The sequence below is a fragment of the Gambusia affinis genome, linkage group LG23 (genome assembly GCF_019740435.1).
Source record: "Gambusia affinis linkage group LG23, SWU_Gaff_1.0, whole genome shotgun sequence".
Classification (NCBI taxonomy): Eukaryota; Metazoa; Chordata; class Actinopteri; order Cyprinodontiformes; family Poeciliidae; genus Gambusia; species Gambusia affinis.
In genome coordinates, this window is record NC_057890.1 from 13,623,686 (window position 1) to 13,651,338 (window position 27,653).

The window sequence follows — 27,653 nt, forward strand, 5'->3', positions numbered from 1 at the left end:
ATAGGTAAAACTGACCAGACTAAACTCATTTTGTACAAATGAACTTCTTTATATTAACTCGCTTAAGGAAGCTTAATCAATCACCCTTAATCAGAATAAAATTGGTAAATCCAAATATTTTTCCTTTTATTGTTTTTACACCTGAATTGTAGAAAACTGTGGGAGTGATTTAAAATATGTAAAACTGATTCAGAACTAAATATCTATTGTCCCTCAGTTTAATACCAACCATTGCGATCCAGAGGACTATGTGTTCATCAACGAAGCTGTTAAAATACTGGTTGAGGAAGAGGAGGCCGGGGCCGATGAAGGTTGTGTCTGGAAGATATAACTCACTCCTGGTCATGTGTGCTATCTGCAGACGAGAAACATGTGGTAGATAAAATGTCACTAAAAAAAAAACAACTTTTAGCATTTTTGAGGTGATGAGGAGACACTAAACGCACCACCAGCTTGTTGGAGATCTTGGCGATGACCATGCCGAAGGTCAGCAGGTACAGACAGGGATGGTTCTCAAACAGATGGCTGGATGACTTCTTAAAAATGATGAAGGCCAGCGTGAGGACAAGGCCGATGTGCAGACCAGGAGTCAGGACGCTGGTGTCCTAAAAAGGAATAAATATTGTTAGCATCAGTGCTAAAACACCTCATTTCTGACCAGCAGCTGCCACTTACAGCCACAGTGGAGCCATTCTTCCCAACGCCTCCATTCAGAATCACATAGAAGTAGTTGTAGCAGGAGTACAAGGCGCCTCCGATGATACCCATGATGGGGAAAGCGTACAGCGGCACTCCTACAACAGGCAGCTACAGAAACACAGAAGGCTCAAATTAATCAAAGGGCTAAATATCAAGAAGCTCCCTTTTATACAGGCTGCAGCATGCTGAGTGTGATGGCAGCGCAAAGCAAAAAACAAACAAATGCAGGTGACATCATCAGCTTTTTGAGCCAGATCATGTCCAATATATAACCTGCTGGCACGGCGTTTCCTACCCATATTTACCTTCGCACTTCTCTCAATGACGTTAAGTCAAGCCTCCAAAGGCAGCACGGAGTGAAAGTAAAACACAAATTCTATTTAAAGGCTAGAAAACCCACTAAGACTAGGAAATAATGAGCTGTTCTTCACTCTGGAGACATGGAAACGTCCCTGTGTGCCTATAGTGTTGTTGCATGTGAGAGGATGAAGAGTGAGGTTCTCAGTTACCACGTTTTCCCAAAGGCTCACGCCTCCGAATGCAGACATCAGGTACATGATGATGATGGCAATCTGCACCTCTGTGACGTCGACGCTGTGAAGAGATGAGCAGTTCAAGTCATTATTTACACACACAATTTGATCTTTCTCAACTCAACACAATTCCATGTTGTAGAATTTTACATTTATCCACAAGCTTCAATAACATCCCCTTTCAATCAAACTGAAAAGTTTCCAATCTACTTTTCTAGATCTGTTCCAATACGCAATTAATCGTGTAATGGGAAACAAATTATTATTTTAGTTTCAGATTACTCTGACGATTATTTGTATTAAAAATGTTTTACTTTCTGCAGACTTTTCATGTAATACTTTTTTATACAACATTAGAAATGCACCTTGAGATGCATCAAATACTTAAATGTGTTTTTAAATAAGAAAATAAAAATTTTATTGACTAAATGTAACAACAGCATTCTTTTAGTGATCATTTGTAGCAGAAGTGATCCAACATCAACATGTAAAAATTTCTGCCTTTTCTGCTGGACTTAACATCAATACAGTGCAGAGCTGATCAGATTTTTGTTTATTTTACAGAATTTTAACTGTGTTTTTGGTAAAACATGTTTACAGACGTGGGTTTTTTTTAATCTTAGCTGCAAAACGTATATATGTTTTGTACAGTTTAGGCCTAATTACAGCTCCGAGTGAGTTATTCTTGCAGCAAATTTCTTTCTTTTTTTTTTTAGCTTGTATACTCCAGTAACAATTAATCGATTACTAAATTAGCTGATTATTATTTTAATGATATTTTGTATGAATGCCTGACTTACAGCCCAAAGCGGAGGGTCCCGGATACGTAGGTCTGCCAGTGGGCACAGAAAAACATAAACATCCCAATGAAGCCGCAGAAGAAAATGTAGTTAGGGTATCTTCCTATTCCGCATGAAATGCAGGTTCCCACAGCAACAACCACTGAAATAATAAAAACACAAATATACAGCATGAATTCTTCCCATTTCTCTGCTTGTCAAAGAGTACAGTAGGAATAAAATGGAGCAGAAATTGGACATTTCGGCAAAGGGACCTGTGGAGACGGCATCACAGCCGTGGTCGAACAGTTCCCCGAGCGGAGAGCTGCTGTTCGTCCTCCTGGCCTGTTTCCCATCAATCGCGTCCAGAGACTGATAAATGAAGAGACCCAGAGCAGACAGGAGGAAGGCCCAAGATGGAGCCTGGAAACACGGAGCAGGAGAAAGAAACTCTGCGTTTCAATATGGCCACTCTTCGCATAAGTAGTCGTAAAATGTGGTGGAAACATGTTTATTTTACAAGACACACAAGTAAAAGTGGGTCTAAAGTCAATGTTCCACGTTGCACCTGCAACTCCAAACTTAACAGATTAAAAGTGGCGCTGGCTTATAGAGAATAAAGCTTAAAATTATGTTTGTTAGAGATATTACTAACAATAATTCTGGGTGTCGCCATGTTGAAATTCTGACTTTTTATCTAGAATTTTGACGTCAAATCAAACTCCAAATAACTTGAATGCAGCATGAACACATACGCTTTTTTACAGTGGAAATACATAAATAATAATGGCTTTGTTTTATTTTAAAATATTTTACACTTTCAACTGCATACCTTTGTTTCTATCTTATTTTGTATTGTGTCGTAAATATGAAAGTTTACTGTAAAAAGAAAACAAATACATTTTTGAGGTTGAATATTCACTGATTTTGCTTTAAAAAATTTCAAATTACTCCAGATGTCTCTTTAGAAACTGGGATTAGACTCATATATAGTTGTAATTGTTATTTAATTGTGCCTGTATTGGTGTACATGGTGAAATAATGATATGTAACTCTGACTTGCTATCAGGATCCAGCATATGATTGGTTAACCTGCACAGGAAGTTCACTTCTGACCAATCATCTTGACGAAGAGCAGCGTTTGCACCAGCAGTCTGTGATGGGTAAGCCTTACACACACAATAAATTCACAAAACGTTGAAGAGCAATCATCTATTTACATTAAAGTCAAGATAATTATAGACAAATTTAGTCTGGGTGAGGAAATTGTGAGGCGCAGGACATAAACAATCTGTCTGTATTTTTAACAAAAATGAACTTGAGCATAGTGGTGCAAACTATCAGGTTTGACTCTAGTTGCTATCATCAATGTGTGCTGCTAGATTTAAAAGTGAAAATGTTTCTTCCCCTCCTTCACAGCCTTTGTAGACGTGCAGTGACAAAGTTACTTTTACTTAAAGGATTCACACCCTGAAGCAGTGTTTGCATTAGTGAGGCAAACGCCACACAAAGAGAAATGTTTGCAGTAGACCCTGCCTGAAATGTTATTAAACAAATATTTAACAGCTGAACAATCTGGTTTTGTTGAAAGATAAGGGATGTAGAGGACAAACGTGATGATCAATATGAACCAAAAGAACCTCACAGTTCAGGTTTGACTATAAAAGTGGTTCCAGTTAGTGGTGGGCATTATGGACTCTGAATTTTATCACAATATCTTGCTGTACTATTACGATAACAATAAAGATTATAATTTAAAAAAACTATGAATTACGTTTTAGGTAAGAAAAAGGCCGCAATTCCCACCTTAATCTCAGATTTAAAAAAAAAAGAAAAAAGGTTAGATTAAAGTAAAAGTTCTAATATTGAAATCAGACTTTCTTGCTTTATTTTTTTATTTTTTACACAACTTGTAAAAGTTTTTGCATAGGTCTGAACTGTAACTGGGGTCTGACTATCAGCAGGCGGTATGGACTTTGTTTCATCAGTTCTTTCTCATGCTTGGATCGGTCAAAGGTGCTTTTTTTCTGATAAACCACAAACGTATGTCTTATGGCGTGGAAAAGCGACACTAAGCACCCAGCTGTACTGGATCATAGGTCAGCTGCAAAGGCCTATTTCTGCATTTCGGCTATATATGTACCAGGGATCTTATGTCTGCACTCTTTGCAGTTGTTTACACAACAACATTGCTATAATGATAACAATCTTTTGGAATGGTGACCTAAAACAAGATTATGTTCCTAAATGCTGTTTTGTCCCAACCCTGCATCACATGAGTGGGGACAGACAAGAACACGTCAAAATCTGTAAACTTTCCAACTACGTACGACCATTAATCTATTCCGCAAATCTGCCGAATCAAAACGGAGCTACTTAAATCATCCTCACTGCGTGATGCCAATAAAGCGTTACATATTGTAATAATACAACAACTACAGACGCGTGTCATTGTCTTTAATTCGGCTTATATTACTTTTTTAAAAGCAGTCGCCTATTTAAAAAAAAAATAATCCAAAAATAGACAATAGATTGCGTTAGCTTTCGCTATTAGGGTATTGATTTAATTCGAAATTGTGTTCACACAGCAAATTATATTATACTTATATATAGGCCGAATTGACAGGAAAACGTTTCTGATTAAGACATTATATTCACTTTTATCTTTCAGTAAAGATAGAGTGAAATGCTGTCATAAACTATTTACTACGGGCTATTTTTAAATGTAGTTCGGTACGAACGCAATCAGCGCTCCAGCCCTTGTGGAAAAACTTCAGCTAAGCTCGATTTACTCACCTCTTCCGTTGCCGTAGGACAGTACCAAACCAGCACCACCGTGGAGAGGATGTTTATCAAGAGGCCAACAATAGTCAGCGTGTTTGGTGCGACCCATGTCGGTATCTGTAGGACCAGCCAGTTCCAGTAGACTTGGCACGGAGGCTCGAACAGGGAGCGACCCGAAGCGCTGTATTTATGCTCCTCCAGCCGCTTCAATTGTGCGGGGGTCAGCGGCTCTGGCCACAGGCAATGTGGCATTATCCGTCCGCCTCGTTGCTCCTCTAAGTACCGTAACAAACTCCCTGGTTTCCCCAAGCCAGCGCCTTACAAAATGGTTAAATTATTCTCTCTGCCGACTCCAAAACAAGAGCAGATCATTTGGCTTTTGTTGCTCTCGGCGCAGTCTAGGCCATTTCTGCAGCGGAACCAAAAATCTGCTGATAGTCCGTTGCCTTCAGATCGAGGTACAAGTCTGCAGGAAGCGGAGCAATAACTTGACTCTTGCACCGGGAAATTTAAATCAGCATGCCGGTGAACTACTGTGGTCACTATTTTATTACCTCATCTGCAAAAGTGTAGTATTTAATCATTACATTAAATTTTGCAACTAAAATAATATTGCAACTATGTTTTTTTAAAATTATTATTAATGTCCTATTATATGCTTTAGTCATACCTTTTGGGTAAATAAATGAATGACAGGTAAGAAAAAACATAAAAATGAACAGATTTAATCTTAGACTTTTGCATTATAAAAGGAAAATGTTAAAAAAATAATAAATATAAAAGCTTAGCATGAATTTTATTTAAATAAAACATGATAAAATTAAAGTTTTATGTTTATGGTGTGCTATGCAAAATATCACTATGCTAGAAACAGGAAAAGACTGTAAAATGCTTATAAAACATAATAATTAAATAGTGTCTTATGGATAGCCCTATGCATTAAAAATAATCAAATTAAAGTATTCCATATTTTAATAAAATAATAAAGTCAGTTTATTATAAAACTGATGAAAAAAATATGAAGTAATTTACTTTTATCTATCATAAGCTATTAGGTAAAATATATATAAGGAAAATAAAGTGAAATTATTATTATTTCAAAAATGGGGAAAAAAGATGGGAAATAAAAAAAAAAAATCTAAATATATGTATATATTATAAACTGAGATTCACTCCGGTCAAATAAAACAACTTAATGAATATGCAAATAATCATTAAACATTTAACATGTTTATCTAAACTTGTTATATTTTGTTTTCTGATACAGCATTTTGGTTTCTGCCCCCCTGATTCACTTGCCTCGTTTCTTAAAAAGCCTCTAATACAAGTGGCTAAAATATAATTATAACTATCAAACACAGAAATATGAATTCATGGCCATCATTTTTATAAAACATATAAAACACGAACTCAAAACCAACACAAAGTTTATGTTCTTCTCATTAATGTATTTTGGAATATATTTCCCCAAAGCCAAATTGTGAAAACACATTAAATCCACTCAAAAGAAGATAGGATAACAAAAAAAGACAGACGCAATTGGAAGGTTTATTATAGCTGTGGTTAGTAATTACAAAGGAAAAGGCATGCACAAATGGTTGAACCTTTATCAGTCCAAAATAAACTAAAGGTCTAGATGTCATGCATGTGAGTAAACTTCTATATTTCCTCATGAGAAATAAAACGGCAAAGAATAAATCAAGTTTCTTTCTCCAACTTTACTCAAGTCGTTCTTATCTTGTTGAGTTAAATTCAAATTAACATCGATAATTTAAACATTTCTGTTTCTTTTCTATAGAACTCCCCAATGAAAAATAACACATTCTGTGACCAAACCCAAGAAAAACCCACAGAAAATACCTCAGACATGAGTTTCTGTTCATTAATCCTTATTTAAATAATTTTTTTTTCTTGTTCTTAAACACTAAAGTAGGTTCTGAGGTGATACATTATTCCAAACAAAACAGGGAGCGAAAGGAGATGACATGACTGCGTTTCTATGGCAACAACATGCTTCAAACATGCACACAGCATTCCACACCACAGACCAGAACTCCCTCCACCAGAACCGATCCATTCATCCCGTTCCCGTCAATCCGCCGTCAGTGTCCTGATCCAAAAAGAGAGGCGGGAGACGAGGGTCGCTGATTGTAGACGATTTTTGCAAAGCTAAAGCTCCTTCTTGTAGTGGTTTCAGTTTCATTTGTCTTGCTCTACGATCTTCGACTCGTTCATGTATTTATCAATCAGGTGTAAGGGTACGCCGCGCTGCATGAGCTCGAAGAAGGTAAATCCCCCTAAAGATCAAAACAGAGTTATGATGATGTTGGCATAACCAGAGGTTAAAGAATAAAGAAAGAAAGCTATTATACTGAGCCCTCTAGAATTACTTTTATATTTAAATAAAAGCTTTAAATAGGATTTTTTTACAGTATTTTCATAATCTCATACCAAAGCAGATTGAAAAAATCTAAAGATAAAATTGAGCAATTCTAAGAAAATTACTCGTTCCCTCTTTGGCAACTGTAACAATTCCTATCAATTAAATATAACTGATGCATTTTAAATTTGAACTTCACATTTTAAGTTAATCAGGGTGTCTAGGAACTTCTAATTTGTAGTCAAAAAATTTTTTTTTCCTGTTGGGTAACCCTTGACGTGACACTGTCATAAATGTAACATAACACCTGTCAGGAATATGAAGGAGTCTTCATGAATGTTTATGGCTGCTGTGAAGTGTCATTTGATCAATAATGATACTTTTAATGCCAATTTGCAATAAAAGTGTCATTTACCTAATGACACTTCATGAAAACAGTCATAAACATTCACAAAGACTCCTTCAAATAAAGAGTTACCCCTGGGGTAGATTTGATATTTTTTATAATAGTGTCATACACCATAGGGCTGGACAATAAATCAATATATCACAATATACACATGATCAGTAGCAATAAATAATACATCTGGTAGAATATTCAATACATGGAATATTCACTGTACTCTGATTCTGAACTGCACAGCATTCTGGGAAATGTAGGCAGAGGAGAGAATTGTCCAATACGTTCTGGACAATGTTTCTTTTTCCTTTTATGCCTAATTTGCCTTGTATAACTAACTGACGATGTTACTTTATGTTGCATAAAACCAGAAAAATGCTGCACGGTAGCATCTATCAACTTATCAAAATTAGTTCAGGTTAACTACAATTTTGCTTTAAACCCATAAATCTTGAAACTTTGCTCCCAGATCTACTGCTGTGAATTATTCAAGCTCTGCAGATTTCTGCATGTTTTAGATGTTCATCTGGTTTTAGTACAAAACCTGAAAAGGAATGCCATACCCAAAGTCTTACCTTTTAGCATATTCAGAAAATGCATTTATTTTATAATGAATTTATTTTATTGTTTTAAACTTCAAACCTCTTTTGGTGTTTGTTGATGGGACACCAATACAGAAAAACATGAAACTGGGATTTTGTTTTACAACCATCCACAATTCAAGGTTCACAATTCTGCAAAATCCAGATTCCTAAATTACATAATTGTCAATCATAAAGATTTTCCAAGGAGTTGGGTCTTTTCAATGGCTTTTATCAAGGTTTTTAAATCCTTGTATTTTACCAGGAAACCACATTCTGTATGGAGCTAAATTGGGGCAATAAAGTTTATTCAAAATTAAAAAATAAATAAATTGAAACAAAGTTCCAAACTATTTATTAGAATCAAGTTTTTTTTCTCAGTATCTGATTTTTTTCAGGTAATTATTTTTTTTCTTTTGAACAAATGTTATGGACCCAATTTAGCTCCATAATGTGACAGTTAATCCCGCAAACTATCACATTGGAAGCAAATCAAAAAGGCATGAGAGATGAGTCAAGACTTTTGAATAGTGCAAAGCATTTTCAGCAACTTATAACATCAATTGTCCTCAATTTTACTAAACTCGCTTGGAATAAAAAGTGTACTTACCTCGTCTCTGTCACAGTTTACAAGAGGAACAGTACAACATTCAACCAATTTCAAAGCAGAATTCAGTAAATATAACCAAAATTGAAATATTTAGGTAAGTCAGACTGACTTTACTGTTTTCTGCTTTCAGCTGCTGCTGTCCCTCCAGCCTAGAAAGGCAGGGTCACACAGGCAGACCAAAAGATGCACAATGAGTGAAATAAGCTTCATATGCTGAAACCATATGAAAGCTTACCTTATCTTTTATATGAGAACATACATTCACAATTCTTGAGTTGGGACTGGGGGAAAAAGAAGAAAAGAGGGGTTAACCCAAGTTTACATGGAGTTATATGTGTGCACCAGGGAGTACAGCTGAGTTATTACTGAACTCTTTATATGAAGAGTTAACAGAACAAAGGAGACACTGGAATCTGTGGAAAATAGTTTAAGATGGAGAGGTGAATTAATAAAATGCAAGAACATCATTGGTGTGCAAATTGTGATGAATAGAATGGCAGGTTTGGAAAAAGACACAAACATAAGGGATGACATTGTGTGGTGGTCACCAAATATTATTTACACTCCACATACTTTAATGGATTATCATTATTAAAATCAAGTTGCACCAAATGTTTATGAATTCAAACATGGCCTGGAATTTAATCTAAAGCTGGGAATGGCTGCTGAGATTCAAACAATCTGCAAATGATCTGTTTTTTGTTGTTGTTGTTGGTTTTTTTAGATTAAAATCTGTCTATTTTAAATACTAGGTGGGCCATAAGTTTACATACATACGAGAATGTAAACCGTATATTTCTGTCGCATGGTTGCACAAAACTTTAACAGAAAACATAGAACGAGCATCACACGCGACACTGGGGCAAAACTTATTTTCCAAGTTTCAGAAAACTGGAAATGTTGCAGATCAACCACGATGTGGTCCAAGACGTGCAGCGATTACACAGAGTTCCATAAAGATAAAAATGGTTGTCCAATATAAAATGTTTATTTTTTCTATGTATGGAAACTTATGGCTCACCCTATATAATGCTGCCAAACATCTCATTGGTTTAGATTTAGATGGAGAGTTAGAGAGCCTGGATTTCCAACCACTCTGTTTGATTAGATGGATATTGCCAAAATATATTTCTCCTTCATTTAGTTTAGCTCAGTTTTGAAAACAACTCTTTTTATTCACCACAACAAACCAGAGTAGCGCCAACATTAATGCAGATGATGCCCACTCCATTGTGCCATCACATCTGAACAAAATAAGATTCTTGAACTCTTGGATGTATGGAAGTCCTTTTGTCTAAAATTGATCTATAACCTGGACTTATGGAATGCATGCTTGACAACAAATTTAAATTAAGCTTAATTTGATGGCAAACCACAACATATTTTCAACTTGTTTTAAAATACATTTCTGCTGTTTTCTAAAATTGAAAGACAAGACAGACAATTTTTATACAAACTGAGCCATTTATGATATTTACTTGGACAAACAAAGCTAATCTTAAAGAAATCAAAGGTAAAAATGAGGACATAATTCAAAATTCACAGCTCCAATTAAAAACAAAAGCAATCTTCCAATAGTCCTGGACTTCATGACTAAATATTGTTCCCCCATGTATTTTCAACTTACACTTGCCAACTTGCTTTTTCAATACTAAACATGTTTGTTCAGTATTAAATTGTAACGATGGTTTCTAAATTACCACAATTTAGTCCTAAAAAAAACCAGTTGAACTCAAAAAAGTAATGAATTTCTAAACAAATGGTGCAACTCAGTCGAGGTACTTACGTTTCTACTTGGTACCGTCCATTTGGTAGACTTTTATAATATCAAGATGGAGTTGGTTTCCCAAAAAGATGCCTTGCCTCTTTACAATTATTATAGACTAATGATTATGGCCATAATAGCAGTTACTGGCATAAATAGGCAAACATCTTAAAGATATATATCCAATTTTTCTTTTAGTCACAATAAGGAAGTAAAGAGGTAAAAATGGGGAACCAGACTCAAAGACTTTAATGCACAACTCTGGGTCCACACTGACCTTTGACCTCCAGCTTGCACTCCACCTGGGCTTCCCCCAAGTCGTTGATGGCCTTGCAGGTGTACATGCCGCCATCATAGGGACTGGGCTTCCTGATCTCCAGTGTGCAGACTCCTTGGTTGCTAAACATTCGGTAGCGTGGGTCATTGAAGATGGTTATCTTATTCTTCATCCAGATCACTTTAGGCTGCAGGAAGAAATAGGAATTTCAAAAACACTTATTGGTTGTGTCTGACTATAATGCAATACCCACTACTTCCATATTGCCATTTCCTAGTGACATTTGGCAGTGAAATAAAAGATTATGCACAGTTCTTTGTTTTCGTTAGAGATCACTCATTCTTAAAGGGTACCTATTTTGAAAAAATTGCATTTTTTCACTTCCATTTGAGTCTTTACTGCTACTAAAGAAAAACCCAAATTGTTAAAAAAAAACATCCAGATGTTTTTTGGCAATAATTTGAAGGATTTTGGTGTCTGGAAAATAAGTCGTTTCAAAAACCTCTGGAATGTAATGTCACAAATCAGCAGGCACTGCGCTGTTATCTAGCAACCCAGGCAAAGCCCAGCCTGTTGCCTAGCAACCCCTGCAGAGCCCTGTCCCGTCACCTAGCAACCCAAGTGGAGTTCCAGCATGTTTTGGTCAGCTGGTTTTTGTCTGCTAAATGTGATGTACAATAGCTGTTGGAAAAGACTAGTGTTTTGTTATTGATTTTCTATCCAGAAATCACTTGCTGCATTTGTTAGTTGTGCAGGAGGTTCCACTTCTACTTTTCAAAGATGTATTGTTGTGTAATTGCGCATGTGTTGGCAGACATTTTCATGTGTGAATGTAAACGTTGAGTTGGGGGCGTAGCAGGCTTATTTGGATTTAAAGTGACAGGTCGTTCTGAAAGGAGCTCAAAACAGGCAGAACTGACCAGACTAAAATCTGATCATCTGAGAGTGGATTTGTGAAAAAAAAAAAGAATGAACATGTTTTTGTATAGCCCATGGACCTATCCTAGAAGCATAATGGCCCCCTTTTTACTAAAGATCCTCTTGGATTATGAAATGTTCCTGAATTAAATACTTGTTTGTCTTAATGGAAGCTAGATGCAGCTTCCATTAAGAAGCTTAACTGTTGTGATTGTTATTTTATTCCAAATTTGTAAAAAATCTTGATCTCTGTGTGGTAAAATAAATACTTTAGAGCTATTCACGTTGTAAATGATCTTGTGAACAAATGAGAAGCAGGTTATAAAGTACATTATTTAAAGATAAAAATAAATGTTAAACAAGTAGACTTCCACTTTTTGTGCTATCATTGCATATAAATGTTTTACTTGTTTCACCACTTACCCTTGGGTTGGCACGGACGCTGCAGTTCAGCGTAGCGTTATAGCCGGCAACAGCAAAGGTGTTGATAAGCGGTTGAGTGAACTTTGGTGGCTCCTTGAAGTCATGGTCGTTGTACTCGGGTATTTTCATCTGCAAGCCTGTTGGTTTAAGGGTAAAGGAATGGGGTTGTGCATGATACTGACGCTGAGCGGTATCATGTGGGGAATTCCCTATGTGATGAGGGAAGGACAATGTATTTTTTTATTCATCACCAGCTGAGACTGAAACACCACCACTAAAGGGCCTGTCAGTCATACCCAAAACCCAGTGAGATTCAAAAGTGAGGGTGGAAAAGATCACTGACAGTACCTTTGGCGAATGCATTGGCAGCAAACGGAAAATGTTCCTCTAAAGAGTCAACTTTCATCATTTCCCTCTGATCAGTAATAAAGGCAGGGAAACATTTCAACTTCTCCAGGACAAAAAACACATATACTGTATTTTAATAGATAAGCAAAGTTTTACCTCAACAACTAAACTTGGAATATTGAAATTAAAGAAAACTATAAAACAAGTTTTCATAAATAAAAAATGATTAATAAATTATATTTTATTGGCCAAAAATTATTTCTCATCTTCTCTTATTTGTATCAAATACATGTCTTTCAATAAAAGAAAAATAATTGAATTAATAAAATAAGTAATTAAAATAAATGTGATTTGTTTGCTAAATGTTTATTAAAGGTCAGGAAAACTGTCATAAAAAAAACATAGATGAAACAAAAGCTTTTAGAGATATTTCAAATCTGAAATCCCATTTAAGTAAGCAAAACTTTTAAATTATAAAATCTATGTAAATACAAACACCTTTTAAAATAGTATATTATTTAAATGACTAGAGAATCAGATCATTGTTTAGCTACATTTGTTTTTTAGCGCTATTTATTTCAGTCTATAAAATAAAGTAAGCAATTCTGAATCTTAAAATAAATATTTAACTTCTCAAAAATAAAGACACTTATTGTCTACTAAAGACATTTATTTCAAATAAACAGCTTATGTTTACTATTTTGTATCACTTATTTTATTTACCAAAACTTGTGCAAAAACAATGTTGTTCCAAAGCTTCACCTTACTAGCTAATAAATAAATGTATTATTTAGATTTTAATTGGTTTATTTTATATATAAAAAAAAAATTCAGTGTTCTAAATTAGGGTTTTACATTAAATGGTAAAAAAATATTGGATATATTAAATAAACATGTATGTAAATAATAATTTCCAAATTTACTAACTGCAATTTTTTGTAAATTAATTTTATTCTACCATATATCACTAAGTATGCATTAATCCAAATGGCATTCCACTCTTCATTGTACCTTCTTTGACGATGAGAGCGCTCTTTTTGGTCTGGGTGGCCTGTTCGCTCAGACCACACATATTTTCTGAGAAGACCCTGAAGAAATATTCATTCCCGACCACCAGTTCTGTGATGGTGATGCAGGTCCGGTGGTAGTGCTCAATGCATGTGAACCATTCCTGTAAAATAGATTAAACTTTGTGTAAATATTGCATAAACATTAAGCTTCATTTACAGTGTGGATTTATGGCTTGATATTTTGCACGACCATTGTTTTCTTGTCTGCTTTTTGAATGGTGTAGCCTGTTATTGGGGCATTTCCACTGTCTTTTGGAGGGGTCCACACTAGAGCTACGTTTTCTCCCCAAACGTCTTCAATTTTGACACACTGAGGCGGTCCTGGTAGATCTTAAAATCAAAAAGGAAGCCTAAATTAATAGCTGTCATTACCATGTAAGTAAATATGGTTTATTTTTTCTTATAATGTCACTTACCCACAATCTGTATGTCAATAATTGCCGTGTCAACATAGTTCTCAACCTGTACCGTCATCTCATACTTCCCAGAGTGGTTTCGGTCTGCTTTACGGATAAAAATGATGCTATCACAGTCTGTGTTGCGGATGCTGACATGGGAAGGTTCTACAGGATTGCCTTCCTTGATCCAAGTAACCTTTGGCCGAGGTTTTCCCTGTGCACATGCATATGAAACCTTAGTAAAGTATACCACTCAGAAGGGTTATATTAAAGGAGTTTGAGGTTTACCTGGAAAGGCACCACAAGGTTAACGGTTTCTCCAACTTTGCGAGTGTAAGTCTGTTTCAGGTGTCGCGGGACACGGATCTTTGGTGGTTCTGCAGAGAACATTATGCTTATTAAATCAACTGTGTTTGATTGGCTCATTTGTTGCAGTTGAACAGACACTACAGACTTCTCAGAACTCACCAACCACTTCTTTGACCAGGACAGAGTGCTGCAGAGTGCGTGGAGCACTGGCTCCAGCTTTATTTATGGCTTTGACTCGAACTAAAATCTTAGATCCTGGAGTTAGTCCAGTGATGGCGTACTTGGTTTTCTCAGTCACCTCTTTGTTGGATAGCACCCAGTCATCAGCTGCAGGTAAAGATAGTCCAGTTGTAATAATAAACTAGAAATATTTTGTATCTAATAGACCTCACCTCAATGTTGTTGAGATTTGACTCACTTCCTTCAATGCAGTACTCCACTAAGTATCCATCCAGCCCAGCTGCCCCAATGGTCTCTGGAGGACGCCACTTTACAGTCACTGTGGTGTCCGTAACATCGTCCACAACCAGCATAGTCGGCTCACTGGTCACAGCTGTGTTGAAATAAAAGTTGTTGGTTATTTTTAATTAGATAGTGGGTGGTTGGGAGGAAGAAAGAAGGGAAAGAAAAAAGGAAGAAGTAAGTCAATGTATCAATTAATAAATTAGTACATTGGACAGTCAAAAGGATGGACTGACAAAGGAATGGAGATATAGGCAAATGTAGAACAAATGGATAGAAAATGAATGGATTGTTGGGCAGTTGGATGGACGGACGGATGGATGAGCAGTTGGACAAATGGATTGGATGTGTGGTGGGACAAATGAATGGGAAGTTGTACAAATGGACACATCTGGAAACAACAATTAGTCTATGAGATAGAAATTAATAATATTGGAAATACTGGATAGAAATACTGGAAATACTTCATATGTTATTTTTTCTGTACCTTTCAAGCCCTTTCTTGACTATGTATGAACTCTGTGCAGTGATTTCTCATTCTGCATGTGTTGAAGCAATTACCATGTGATGTACATATATCTAGATAAACAAAAGAGCATGTGACTAAGATATCAGTGTCTTTTGCTGGTATGCCATGCCAGAACTCATTACTGCCTATTCTGGCTGTCTATTCCTGTGTTCTGAATCATATTTAACCCCTATTTAAACTCTGACTGACCTGATCCCATAAACCTCTAATCCATGAATGATTTCATAACCATCATAAAGACATATTTATTATCCCCTAAAGCTGCTGTATGTCTAGTGAAGGTCAAAGTCAGAATGCTTTGTGTGATGGGTATTGGACTGAACAGTTGTGTTACTGGGGAACCAAGAGCAGCCAACATAATTTGTATCACACAACATCTCTTTTAGAAGTTTGCCAGTCAATAAAACTATTGTCAGATCAACTGAAACATTATATATATTATTTTTGGCTTGGTAGCTTGTTGGCACTAGCACTGAGATTATGTGATAAATGTTGGAGACAGTTGAGCTACTCACCGAGGGGAGTAAAGGCTTTGGACGGTTCACTGGGTTTGGAGACGCCAATGGCATTGACTGCAAAGATCCGAACTTCATATGGCACTCCTTCAATCATCTTCTTAGGTTCAAATGAAGTTTCTTTGATCAAGTCAAAGTTCAGCCTCATCCATCTGGAACTCTGTTTCTTTTTTCTCTCAATAAAGTATCCTTAAGGAAATCGATAAAAAGCTTGTCATTTCATAATCTTAATACTTAAGCTTGACCACTGGCATGATGCATTGTTTACCTAATATGGGTGAAGCTCCATCATACTTGGGTGGTTCCCATGTCATAGAACACCAATCGCCACCCACAACTGGGACCAAAGGTGCCTCAGGGGGATCAGGAATGTCTGCAAGTGAGACATGACTAAATTAAATTGAACAAATTGATATTAATGTTTTCATGTTGGTATTTTCTCACCAACAACCTTGATTTTGACACTAGCTGTAGCTTCTCCTGCCTCATTCTGTAAAACTATTTTGTAGTTTCCTATGTCTTCACGTTCTGTGACTTCAATTGTCAGGCTGGTCTGGTCGCCGTAAGTTTCAGCGTGAACTCTGTGGCCTGAATCAAGAATCACCTATAAAAGACAAATAAACCTGAATATAGAACAGCTGAAAGTTTGGTAGATATACTGTTTAAGCTCTGGACAACCCTAACTATTTCAGTTTAGCATGTTTCTTTAGCTCAGTTTTTAACCCAAAAGGCATCTAAATTTAGTCAAAGCAAAGATGTTTTGGCTAGGTCAGTGAAACGTCTGGATGATCAAACCAAAATGTCAAATAAACAAGCAAGGAGCTCACCCTTTCTCCTTTCATCCACACCACTCTAGGCGCTGGTTCTCCACTAATGGGGATCTCTAATCGGAGTTTGTTTCCAGCCACGACCGTGACGGTGTTGTCTGGGAAGTTCAAGCTTTCTAGATGCACTTTTGGAGGATCTGCAGAATTGTAACTGATTACCATCGTTAGATCATATCACGACTAATAACTCAGAAAGATATGAAATGTTCAGTTTATGTACCAATGATGTGGATTTTGGCAGACAGGCTTTGTGAGTATCCTTCAGGCACAAAAGTGTAATCTCCTGCATCATGAAGGGAACTTGTCTCAATTTCCAGTCGGTGAATTCTTAAAAATAAAAAAGGTATTTGGTAGTGTAAACATGTTGGACTCCAACCTGAAAAAATCTAGACAAGAAATTACTTTGATTGAATTATTTTTCAGTACTCTGAAATAAAATATAGAAAATTTTCTATATTTTCAGTTTATTCTTTAGTTCTGGTTCCACACCGGGAACACTTTCAGCTTGGACAAGTGTGTAATTTTAATGGGAACCCTGGGAGGCTTACTTAGCCCTGTGTATAATGTTGAGACGATCACTTGGCTGGATCAGCTGTCCATTCCTGTACCAACGACCTGGGACATTTCCTGGGAAGATTTCACAGTGGAGCTTTATGGGTTGCCCCAGCAACACTGTCATATCCTGCAGATCCTGAAACACCTTCAGGGGTTTTACTAAAGAAAAGTACAAAAGTTAGAATATATTTTACCAAACATCTCAGCATTGACGGACTAAAAAGAAGAAACCTACAGTCTACTTGTACATGAGCCTCTGAAGTGCCACCACTGGCCATGACAGAATATGTTCCAGTGTCTTCTTTGGAGGCATCATCAATGACCAAGTAATGTTTGGTTCCTTCACACTTCACTCGGTACCTTGAGCGAACTCCTGTTGGGACTTCAACGCCATTTTTCATCCTGCCAGAGAATTTTATAGTCAGTTTTCTCCAAAAAGAGACGATGACACAAAGAACGTATGTCTTACACTTCTGAGTTCTTGATTCCTCAATGACAAAAATACGCTTGATAATAATGAAAATCAAATATTTCCTTACCATTTAACTTGAGCGCCTTCCTCCGACACCTCACACTCCAGCTCAATCCTTTCGTTTACTGTAGTCTTCACAGGCTCAATACCTTTAACAATCTTTATTGGTAACTCTGAAAGGAAACAGGCGAAGATTAAACTGAAAATAGGGGTTTTATGTGTTTATATGTAAAAAATGAAAGACATTTTCTTGATACCTTTGACAAAAAGCTCTGTGGTACATTTCTCTTCTCCTGCAACCACAGAATAGGCTGCATCATCATTAGAGGAACAGTTGTTAATGACCATAATCCTTTGCGTGCCCTTATGTTCAAAAATATACCTGAATGAAAAGTCAAGAACTTACATTACTAACTTTCTAAAAAAGCAACTTATAAATATGTACAGTAATCCTTCAGTATAAATTTAATTGAAATTAATAAATGATCACATCCTAAAGTCAGAAAACCTAAAAATCTTGAAGTAATGAAATGTAAATAAATCATATTTGGCTATTCCAATTTTTTTAAAGACAGACAAGTAAATTTAAAGCTCCCTTCCTGAAGCAAAAAAGCCTTATCAGTTATCACACTACAAAAGGAACGCAGCACAAAAAATGGATGATGCTGTAGCATAACCACACCATTTGAAACACTTTGATCATAGCAATTATGGCTTTGGCTTTGATCATAGCATTTTTTGCCATTGACCATAGCAATTTTGTCATTGATTGTAGCATTTTCATCTTTGATCAAAGCATTTTTGTCTTTGATAAGATTTTTGTCTTCGATCAAAGCATGTTTGTTTTTTATCAAAGCAATTAGCATTTCATTTTGATTTTCGCACGTTTGTCTTTGATTAAAGAATTTTTGTTTTTGATCATAATATTTAGCCTTTCCCCTTGATTTTAGCATTTTATTTCTTTTGATCATAGCAATTTTTCTTTGATTTTAGCATTTTCATCTATGATCAAAATATTTTTGTCTTTGATAAGATTTTTGTCTTTGATCAAAAGATTTTGGTTTTCGATCAAAGCATTTAGCCATTCCATTTGATTATAGCATTTTTATCTTAGATCATATTAATTATGTCTTTGATCATAGATTTCTTTCCTTTGATCAAATGTTTTTTGTTTTTGATCAAAGCAATTAGCCTTCCCCTGTGATTTTAGCATTTTTCTCTTTGATCATAATAATACTGTCTTTGTTCAAAGCAATTTTTTCTTTGATCAAATCATTATTGTTTTTGATCATAGTATTCAGCCTTTCTGTTTCATTTTAGCATTTTGTGTTTTGATCATAGCAATTATGTCTTTGATTGTACCATTTTTGTCATTGATCAAAGCATTTTTGTCCTTGATAATAAAATTTTTGACTTTGATCAAAGCATTTTTGTTTTCGATCAAAGCATTTAGCCTTTCCCTTTGATCTTAGCAATGTTGTGTTTGATTGTAGCAATTTTGTCTTTGATCAAAGTATTTATGTCTTTGATAATAGCATTTAGCCTTTGCCTTTGATTTTAGCATTTTCCCTTTATTTTCTAGCATTTTTCTCTTTGATCATAATAATTATGTCTCTGATCATAGCATTTTTCTCTTTGATCTTATAATGTTTGCATTTGGTCATAATTTTTTTTCTTTGACCATAATGTTTGCATTCATCTCAATGCCGGCAGGATATTTGTGTTTCAAATTAATGTTTTTAATAACTCTTAAATCCCTCTATATGTGATATTGCTTTCATTCTCCAAGCTAAATACTGATATTGTCACCTGGATCAACATCTTTTCAACATACAGGCCGAAATCATTTGGCTGTATTTGAGGCTACCTTGTTCTTGCATTTGTCACATTTCTTTATTTGTGATATTGAATTGAGTATGAGAAACAAAGCTGAACACAACTGAACATCTGAATAGAAACGGTTGTAAAACATAATTACACATGGCCTTCATTTAATTGAGCCCTGTTGAACCTGAACATCTTTCTATATAATAAAAGAAAAATTTAGGGTAAACTTTTATACTTTATATGTTTCCTGGCAAAACAAAGGAGTGAGGTTGCACACAGAGGCATCAGACTCATTCCAAAATAACATGAAATGAAGTAACCTAAGTGAATTGACAAGACGTACAGACTTACTTCCTTTGACTAAAAGTCATCGTTGTAGCCAGAATAGGGCCGGATCACAAGAAGTAATTATGACGGTAGGGAGCACCAAGGTATTGACAGACAGATGAAGGGGTGGAGAATATGGTTGGTGACAGTATTAAAACAGAGAAAAAAGAGGATAGAAATGAAGATTTTTATAGAAAAGTCTTCAGAATAGGGGGCTCCTGGAGAAAATGGCAGAGGAGATCAAAACCAGAAAACAGCAATATCCTCCCAGATGGCTTTAACTTCAAATGGCTTTGGACAGATTATTTGGGTAGTTACATCAGATTTAGATCTACTTAAAGTATATTTTATTATCTGTTTTATTGTTTTATATTTGGTATCAACACCATTAAGTTAGGTTCAAATTCAAAAATATTTTATTGATCCCAAAAGGAAATCAAATAGTGCAAGCTAATCTACCATTTAGTTTAAGGAGTAAAGTGTATTTCATTAAAATGTCTGTACCACAGATTTGAACTTTAAATTATATGGTTAAGCTCATTACTTGGTGTGAATTACAGGGGCAAGTTCTGCACCCCATAACTACAGTTTGGGGAATCAAAGAGTAAAATCAACGCGTCTAGAGGTATAAGACATCTATAAATTAAATTTTATTATTATTAATACATTTCCACTAAGTGAGTTAAAAGTGTGGAAATGTTTATTTAGAAGTCCAGACACCCCTTGAAATGGATCGTCCCAATTTCTGAACCTGCAGTTATTGTAACCACGCCTATCAATCAAATTTAGCCTTAAATATCCTTCTGTGTTCACTCTGAACGGACCACAGTCAGCTGATCCAAAGTAAGTAGACAAATAAATGTAGAAATTACATCACTGTTAGGTTTTCTCTTTAGGTTACTTCATTACATCGTGTTGTTTTTTCAGTTATAGTTTTGTTAGGTCATTCTAACTTACGGCTTTTTCTGGCCTTACGAACTGAAGTTAGCTTACTATTCATTACTTCTGATTCTGCCGCTGGACAAAAGGCTCTTACGGCGAACCGGAAGCTTCGAATCAGATGCTAACTTCAGAGTCTTATCACTTTAAAAATGTGCGACCTGATTTTTATTACAGCCTATTGATGAGGCGACTGCTCAAGGGACAGTATTTCCTCTGCAACTAGACCACCAAAATTACATTGTTTTTATTTATTCATTTAAAAAAGTAGATTTTTACTGCTTTTATGAACACTAGAAATAGGTCGGTGTTTAAGACGCATACAGCCTAATCCTCCGTTTAAATTCTAAAGAAACGACGGTAGCCGGCAAATTAAATCATTGGTCCATACATTAACTGCAAGTGAGGAATAACGCGCTAAATTTTGCTGCACCTCCCTCTTTATCACGTAGTAGTGTTTATTCTTAATATATTTTAAAATTATGTCAATGCTAAGATGGCTTATTACATACAATGAAAGTAGCAGAAAATGCGACTAATTACTGATTTTCAAAAAGTTAACATTGAAATGCAATTATTTTATGACTACACCACTCCAGTTAAAAGGTTTGGATATTTAGGGAGTTGTAACAAAGTCTGAAAATATATTATATAAAACTGTTCCAAAGCCAGACTTGGTTAAAGACCTGTGAAGGAGATACCACCTTTTTCCTGTGCAGAGCAGGACACATACAACGTTAATGTCAATTAAACACATCATACAAGGCATGTATACCATTTGATTGCACATGGTTCAATGGATTTCTTATGATGACAAACTGCAAATATTATCCTACTTGAGCTTGGTTCAAGTTCATAAAAGACTAGTACAAGACAAACTGTTCACTAACTATACAATGTGAAGTCAGTAAAAGTAATTTGCAGACAGCTTGCAGCTGCTGAAGTTACTTTTAGACTATTGTCAGTCAAGGATAATTTTATAAACACTGCTGCAATTTAGTGGTTGTAAATATGCCAAATTATACCTGATTAAAAAGCTCTACTTAATTAACATATTATCTGAAATCATACAAATACAATTTATTTTCCATATAATTGTAAATAAATTTAAGGAATAAAATAATGTGAACCATTGTGCTTTATAGTGGTGACCAAATGAAAACATACAATATATAAATTTCAAAAAAATGCATTGCAACAAATTAAAAGCATTTTAATTTTTATTGAAAATGCCTTTTATTCGTCTAGTAATGAACCCAAAATGTCAAGGAAGTTAAACATAAGCATAGCATTGTTACATACTTTGGAGTTGGCCTGATCTCCTGTCCATTCTTGTACCACTTAAGATCCACTGTGGGGTCTGCCAGCTCAACTACCAAGCGGATCTTTCCACCTTTATCCACCTGGTATGCTGGATCCAACGTCTTTGCAAAGGCTTAAAATCACAGCAGTAATCAGTGAAATTCATTTTTAATTTATTCGTATAAAATATCCAGAAACCCATCTACCTGCACTCTTCTTCTCCTCTTTGGGCATCTTTTTCATTCTTTTCAGGAGACCCCTGAGGTCGGTGATGCCGTACATGAAGGCAATTTTCTCATACTGGTCTGGCCTGGCGTTCTTCAGGATCTCCCACACGTCCACCTCTGGGGTGTCATCTTGCTGTTTGTGCTCCCTAGTTTTGCCATGTACAAGGTAAAAATATTAATACCAACACCATACTCTAAGCTTTGCAACATGTCCTGAGGAACTACTATTTACTTTAAAGAAAGGTAATAGGAGTTAATATAATCATTTTACTGCTAATTCTTATATTTCTTAACCATTCTTTTTCACGAGTTCCTCAGGACATGTCACCCAAAGGGATGGGCGTAATACATAACTCTCTTTGTGTTGACTTTGGGTCTGATCTCATATGTTAATGATAAAAAGGTGGACAAAAAAACGGAAGGTTTTGTTTTAGGGAAGTAGAGAGTTAATAGGGTTTGGAGGATTTTTCCATGGGTATGTTCCTCAGGAGTCCACTAAGTAAAACAGAACTTATAATTTTTCTGTTTTGGGACAAAATATTTATTTCCCATGCATCATCTGCGCTACAGGTTCAGGCCTTCTCCGTTTTTTGCTATTTTATTTCATTATTACGTGAAATAAAATACCAGCAGCACAAGCAAGCAATCTGAAAAACACAAGCATGTTTTCTTGTTAAAATATCACTTTGTGGTTTCACGACGCTTTAAATTTAATAGATTTTTATTTTAACAATAATAAACTACTTGAATTTATTATGTTTACAGTTGTAAGTCTTTTGGGGATTAAAGGGAAATAATTAGATAAAAGTATCACCTATCCCAAATAATTGCACTGTAATCTCATATACACAGTCAGGCCATTTAATTGCATAACATTTGGCATTGTCTTGCTGAAATGAGCAAGACCTACACCAAAAAATACCCACTGTGTATAATGTAAGAAACTCTCATTTTGTTAAGTATTATTGACATCCTTGCTGAAAGCTGCTGTCTCACATTAACTGAGTTGAATGGTGTTTTGTTGATTTCCTTATAAGATCCAGAATACTATCCAAGTATTCTGATTTCATAATTGTTTGTCCCTTTATTCAGTTCAACATATTTTCCTTTCTTTGTTTTCTTATCAGTTCAAGCGCACCAATACACTGAAGAGATAACCACTGCTCAATAAGCAATGTCTCAGTCTTATAAAATAATCTTTTTGTAATTAATCTTTCGAGAATTGCATTTGTTGGATGAAGGGATGGAGGGTAAACATTAAAGATATGTTAAACAGGAATTCTGGTGTGTAGTTTAAAATATGAGTGAGAAATATAATAGAAAAATGACACATCAGAGATTAATGAAGTTTTTAATGGGGAATCTTTAGCAAAATGAGGAATCAAAGCCTACGAGGATAAATGTGTTTAATTACATGCAGCATGCAGGAATTTAAGATTTGCTCCTGTAAATAGCCCATCCCTTTGTTATTCTCCATTTTGAGTGATCACTTCAGAAATGCTCTTACATCGTTAAATGTTGCGTTTTTCCTTACGACGGGAGATGAGTGTACGTATTAGATCAAACAGAGAACCATCAGTCAGACCTTTCTTTCTATGACATTTCCCCAAATGTCGGAAAGGTTGAATTTAAGAAAAAAAAAAAAGCATAAATTACTATTCTACTATTTCTTGTTTTTCCTCATCTGTTTATTTGCAGTCAGTTACAAAGAAAACTGAAATAAACATGATGGCATAACCTTACATTTCTAAACTGAAACAGATGTGTAGTGATAACACTATTTTACAGCATCATTTCTCAATGGCCCACATCAGTAATGATCCAAAATGGCACTCTTTGCTTCATACGGTTAGTTGATGCAAGGCCCGTCTCTATCATTACTGACTTCTGAGTGAGCAGATGGAAATGCTGCTTTCAAAATAAAGTGTTACCATGCTACAGGAGGCCAACACTCTCTTGCTCGTCCAATTCCTGGAGCTACACGTCATGCTGGGGAATCTACAGGATTACAGTACTCACCTGCAGTAAGGTCTAATTGTTTTATTACCAATATCTTTCACCTTACTAACCTTTGATTTCTGAATATGTAGGGGAGAAGAAGAGACAGGCCCAAAATAAATGTGTATTTTATCTCATGAACAGTGATGCTGTGCTCATAGTTTTAATCCTGCACAGTATCTCCACTATGCAACATGAAGTTTATTGTGAGCCGCAACAGTGAGTTGACTATTGTGCTTCATCACATCTATTTAAGTCAAATCTTAGTTTGATGGTATGATAGAGCTGTTTTAATATCTGAATACTTTTGTTTTATTTAAAGGTGCAGTGTAAATGTTTGTTTTAAATTTCTAATGAAGACAAATAATCACAGTTGTACAAAATGTGAGAAAACAAAACCTTGTTCAGCTTTAAAAAAATCAGTCTTTGTTTTTTAGCAAGTCTGGTAACCAGATACAATTTCACCTTGTAAATTGCATTTATTGCTTTTGAACATTTTGTTCAATTAAACCAGAGTCTTCTGCTGGAAATATTTCTGGTTTTGACCTGAAATATTTTCTTTGCAAAGTGAAGGTTTTTGTAATTTACTAAAGGGTCAGACCATGTGCACAATTTCCAAAACAGCAACTACATCCTCTGTGGGCACATCAATAAACTGAGTAAGATTAAATAAATTTTATTTATAATGGAGCCTTTTAAAAATGATTAGCAAACTGTGAACTAGTTTTGTATTGCTAGTGGACAGAAAAGCCCTTAATTCTGCGAGTGTTGCAGAATTAATTCACACAATGGAAGACCAGAAGCACCAGAACAGCATGTTTGGCGTTATGCTAGCGAGTTCGATTTTTTTCCTTCCTTTTTTTAGCTTTTCAGTTGATTTTATTGTCAAAATAAAGATTATAATTTGTACCAAGATTTTATACTTAAACAGTTTTATATATTGGACCTTTAAAACACCCGTTATAGTATGATAAACTTGTTTTGTTTGTGTACATTTTTAAAACAAAAATTGAATATTCTTAATTTCTTCTGTCAAATTGCTGTAGCAAACAATTATCTACATTTTTGACACATTTTGATTAAACAGATCCGCCTGACAGAAGAGATATAAAAACAATTTATAGTGTAATTTACAACGTAATTCTCAACCTCTTCATCTAACACTGGTAATGGTTAGTTTAAGTTTTAAACAAAACCCTAATTTAACTTCCTGCTTATTCAAAAGCCTCATACAATATTTACAAAAGATGTGAAATGAAAGAAAAAGAAGCACATCCAAAAAAATGTGAAAAAGGACAAACTCAGGGTCAGGATGTGTTTCTCACCTATGTTTAAGGAGACCACTAAAGTCAAGCTCTCCTGCATCTTCTTGTCCTTCACTGCTGTTGTTAACAAGGAGAAATTATTACATTAAATTAGACTTGCAGTTGTTACCAACACTAGAAAACAATGCTATAAGAGCAACACAAAGCAAAAGCTCTGTCGATCAGTGAGTTAGCGTCAAGTTAACTCATGATTTGTGCTTACAGAGAAACCTTTGTTTGGTCTTTGTGTGGATAAAAACTCAAAATAAGGTTGTTTGTGTAGCACTCATCAAGAACAGTCCCAGCCAGAATTGCCACAATGTTTCTGAAATGTTGAAGCAACATTACTGAATAGCAGCATTGTAGTAATACAGTGGATCTGGGATGCTTTGCATTGCTCTGCATTGTTCAAATTGAGATTTAAAGTGCAAGAGTTGGCCTTTAGTTACACATTCAATCAAGTAATTGACTTGTAATTACCTGGAGGAAAGGTTAATGACATTACAAATATCTTGTAGAACTTGTATTTAGTTGTATTACTCAATGGAGAAATGTTCACCATTGCTTCACAATGTGAAATCCATTTTTTATTTTTAAATTCCAGCATACTGAGGAATTTATTAAATCATGAAATATCTTAGACCAATTTCCCTCTATACGTGTAATGGTTCTTTCTGACGTCTCACGGGTTATTTTTTATTACCTTCTTTTGAATGCTGATCGAATATCAATAGCCTGTGAGCTTTCAACTTCTGTAAAACAGAAGAAACATGCATATAATTGCATGATTATTTCCACTAGGAATTTATGTGATCAGTACAAAGCAGTTTTAAATTTTTTTATTGTTGTGACCAACCTTTAACTTCCAAATCAAAGGAACAGCTGTCAAACTTGTCCTTGTAGGTCACCTCACACCTGTAGTTTCCAGCATAGTTGTCTTTGGCCTTGATGATGTGCATCTCAAAGGTGTGGATCTGCCAACAGGGCAATGTACCAGAGTTTATAAACAGCACTATTTTTAGAGAACTTGGATTCATGATATGTTACCTTGGTTTGCCGCTCAAATGTCTCTTTAAGTTGCAGGTGTTTCCCTGTCTTGCTGGCTAGGTCCATCCATTTCCCTTTAAACCATTTAACAGTCGGTTTGCGGAGAAGATCTTTAGCTTCCACCTTGGCAACAAAAGTGATGTCACTCCCTGAAACAAATTAAAAGGAAATTGACTATTTCTAAAGAGTGATCGAGTGAATGATGCATTGTTATGTACTCTAAAGACTGATGTAGGAATTTGCTTTCAGTTCCAAGCCTTTCCTTGTTTACCTTGTCTATTGATTTTTAGTCTATTTTTAATTTAATTTAGGTCAAGTTCAAGATGCTGTTTAAGTGGCTTCTCTGCAGAAGCTGCATAGAGGTGTTAAGATACTTCCTGGTCTGGATCAGTTGTTGTTGCTGTTTTAAAGGAATGATAAATTCATCGAACTTCATAGAAACAAGAGCCACTCCATCCAAAGTTGGATAGATGCTATTTGGGGTTGAGATCAGGTTTTGTTCACCAAATATCAAGATAGTTGACATAGTTTTCCAGATGCCTTCATAAGCAGCAATTGAATGACATCTTCAGCTTAGTATCTTCTATTAATAAGTTATTAAACAGTAAAATAAATTAATTTAAGATTTTACTTCAGTTTAGTATATTTATCATAATTGACTAGAAACCTTAAATGCTCACTTATAGTATTATGATGGATTTTTTTTTTAGCCTATTCTGATATTTAAAATTCATAGCAGATAATTAATGCTGTTCCAGGATTGGCCCTTTTTGTATTTATTCAACAATGACATATAAGCACTTATGTACTGGTATCCTGAAACAACCTGATAGAAGTATTAGCTTCTTTGTCCTTCAGTGCCTCTATAGACCTGGTGGTGGAGACGATTTAAGTGAACATATATTCTTGCACAAAGCCTTGACCGCCTGTTTTATTATTCACTAAACTTCAGACTCTGAAAGATTCTCATTTGCTCTAGCAGGACATAAAGACTGATGCAATGCTGTCCCTTAGAATCTGCTGGGATTTTGGCCAGTATTTGAAAAAT

The 27,653-nt window shown here is 35.4% G+C and overlaps 2 protein-coding genes across 9 annotated transcripts in view; both read right to left on the reverse strand.

Annotated features, from left to right (window-relative positions):
* chpt1 (choline phosphotransferase 1) overlaps positions 1–5,280 on the reverse strand; it is a 7,865-nt gene extending 2,585 nt beyond the window's left edge. Inside the window, exons 1-7 of the mRNA XM_044107773.1 lie at positions 4,808–5,280; positions 2,287–2,434; positions 2,033–2,174; positions 1,209–1,293; positions 676–807; positions 447–605; positions 230–355 (exon numbers count right to left, since the gene is read on the reverse strand). Coding sequence (XP_043963708.1) covers positions 230–355; positions 447–605; positions 676–807; positions 1,209–1,293; positions 2,033–2,174; positions 2,287–2,434; positions 4,808–5,047 — 1,032 coding nt within the window. The 5' untranslated portion in view covers positions 5,048–5,280. The remainder of the gene's footprint in view (positions 1–229; positions 356–446; positions 606–675; positions 808–1,208; positions 1,294–2,032; positions 2,175–2,286; positions 2,435–4,807) is intronic.
* Positions 5,281–6,323: 1,043 nt separating this feature from the next.
* mybpc1 (myosin binding protein C1) overlaps positions 6,324–27,653 on the reverse strand; it is a 33,962-nt gene continuing 12,632 nt past the window's right edge. For 6 of the 8 annotated variants that reach the window (XM_044107769.1, XM_044107768.1, XM_044107767.1 and 3 more), the window contains 27 exons: positions 26,606–26,754; positions 26,415–26,532; positions 26,262–26,310; positions 25,580–25,636; positions 24,326–24,334; positions 22,236–22,402; positions 22,030–22,162; positions 19,813–19,821; positions 17,892–18,016; positions 17,702–17,807; positions 17,398–17,564; positions 17,156–17,321; positions 16,828–16,934; positions 16,608–16,744; positions 16,225–16,384; positions 16,049–16,153; positions 15,781–15,969; positions 14,693–14,827; positions 14,434–14,601; positions 14,254–14,342; positions 13,984–14,179; positions 13,758–13,897; positions 13,509–13,668; positions 12,150–12,286; positions 10,809–10,995; positions 9,002–9,047; positions 6,324–7,092 (listed from right to left, as the gene is read on the reverse strand). In XM_044107769.1, coding sequence (XP_043963704.1) covers positions 9,028–9,047; positions 10,809–10,995; positions 12,150–12,286; positions 13,509–13,668; positions 13,758–13,897; positions 13,984–14,179; positions 14,254–14,342; positions 14,434–14,601; positions 14,693–14,827; positions 15,781–15,969; positions 16,049–16,153; positions 16,225–16,384; positions 16,608–16,744; positions 16,828–16,934; positions 17,156–17,321; positions 17,398–17,564; positions 17,702–17,807; positions 17,892–18,016; positions 19,813–19,821; positions 22,030–22,162; positions 22,236–22,402; positions 24,326–24,334; positions 25,580–25,636; positions 26,262–26,310; positions 26,415–26,532; positions 26,606–26,754 — 3,185 coding nt within the window. In that variant the 3' untranslated portion in view covers positions 6,324–7,092; positions 9,002–9,027. The remainder of the gene's footprint in view (positions 7,093–9,001; positions 9,048–10,808; positions 10,996–12,149; positions 12,287–13,508; positions 13,669–13,757; positions 13,898–13,983; positions 14,180–14,253; positions 14,343–14,433; positions 14,602–14,692; positions 14,828–15,780; positions 15,970–16,048; positions 16,154–16,224; positions 16,385–16,607; positions 16,745–16,827; positions 16,935–17,155; positions 17,322–17,397; positions 17,565–17,701; positions 17,808–17,891; positions 18,017–19,812; positions 19,822–22,029; positions 22,163–22,235; positions 22,403–24,325; positions 24,335–25,579; positions 25,637–26,261; positions 26,311–26,414; positions 26,533–26,605; positions 26,755–27,653) is intronic. The other 2 variants (XM_044107764.1, XM_044107770.1) reach the window with 2 other exon arrangements.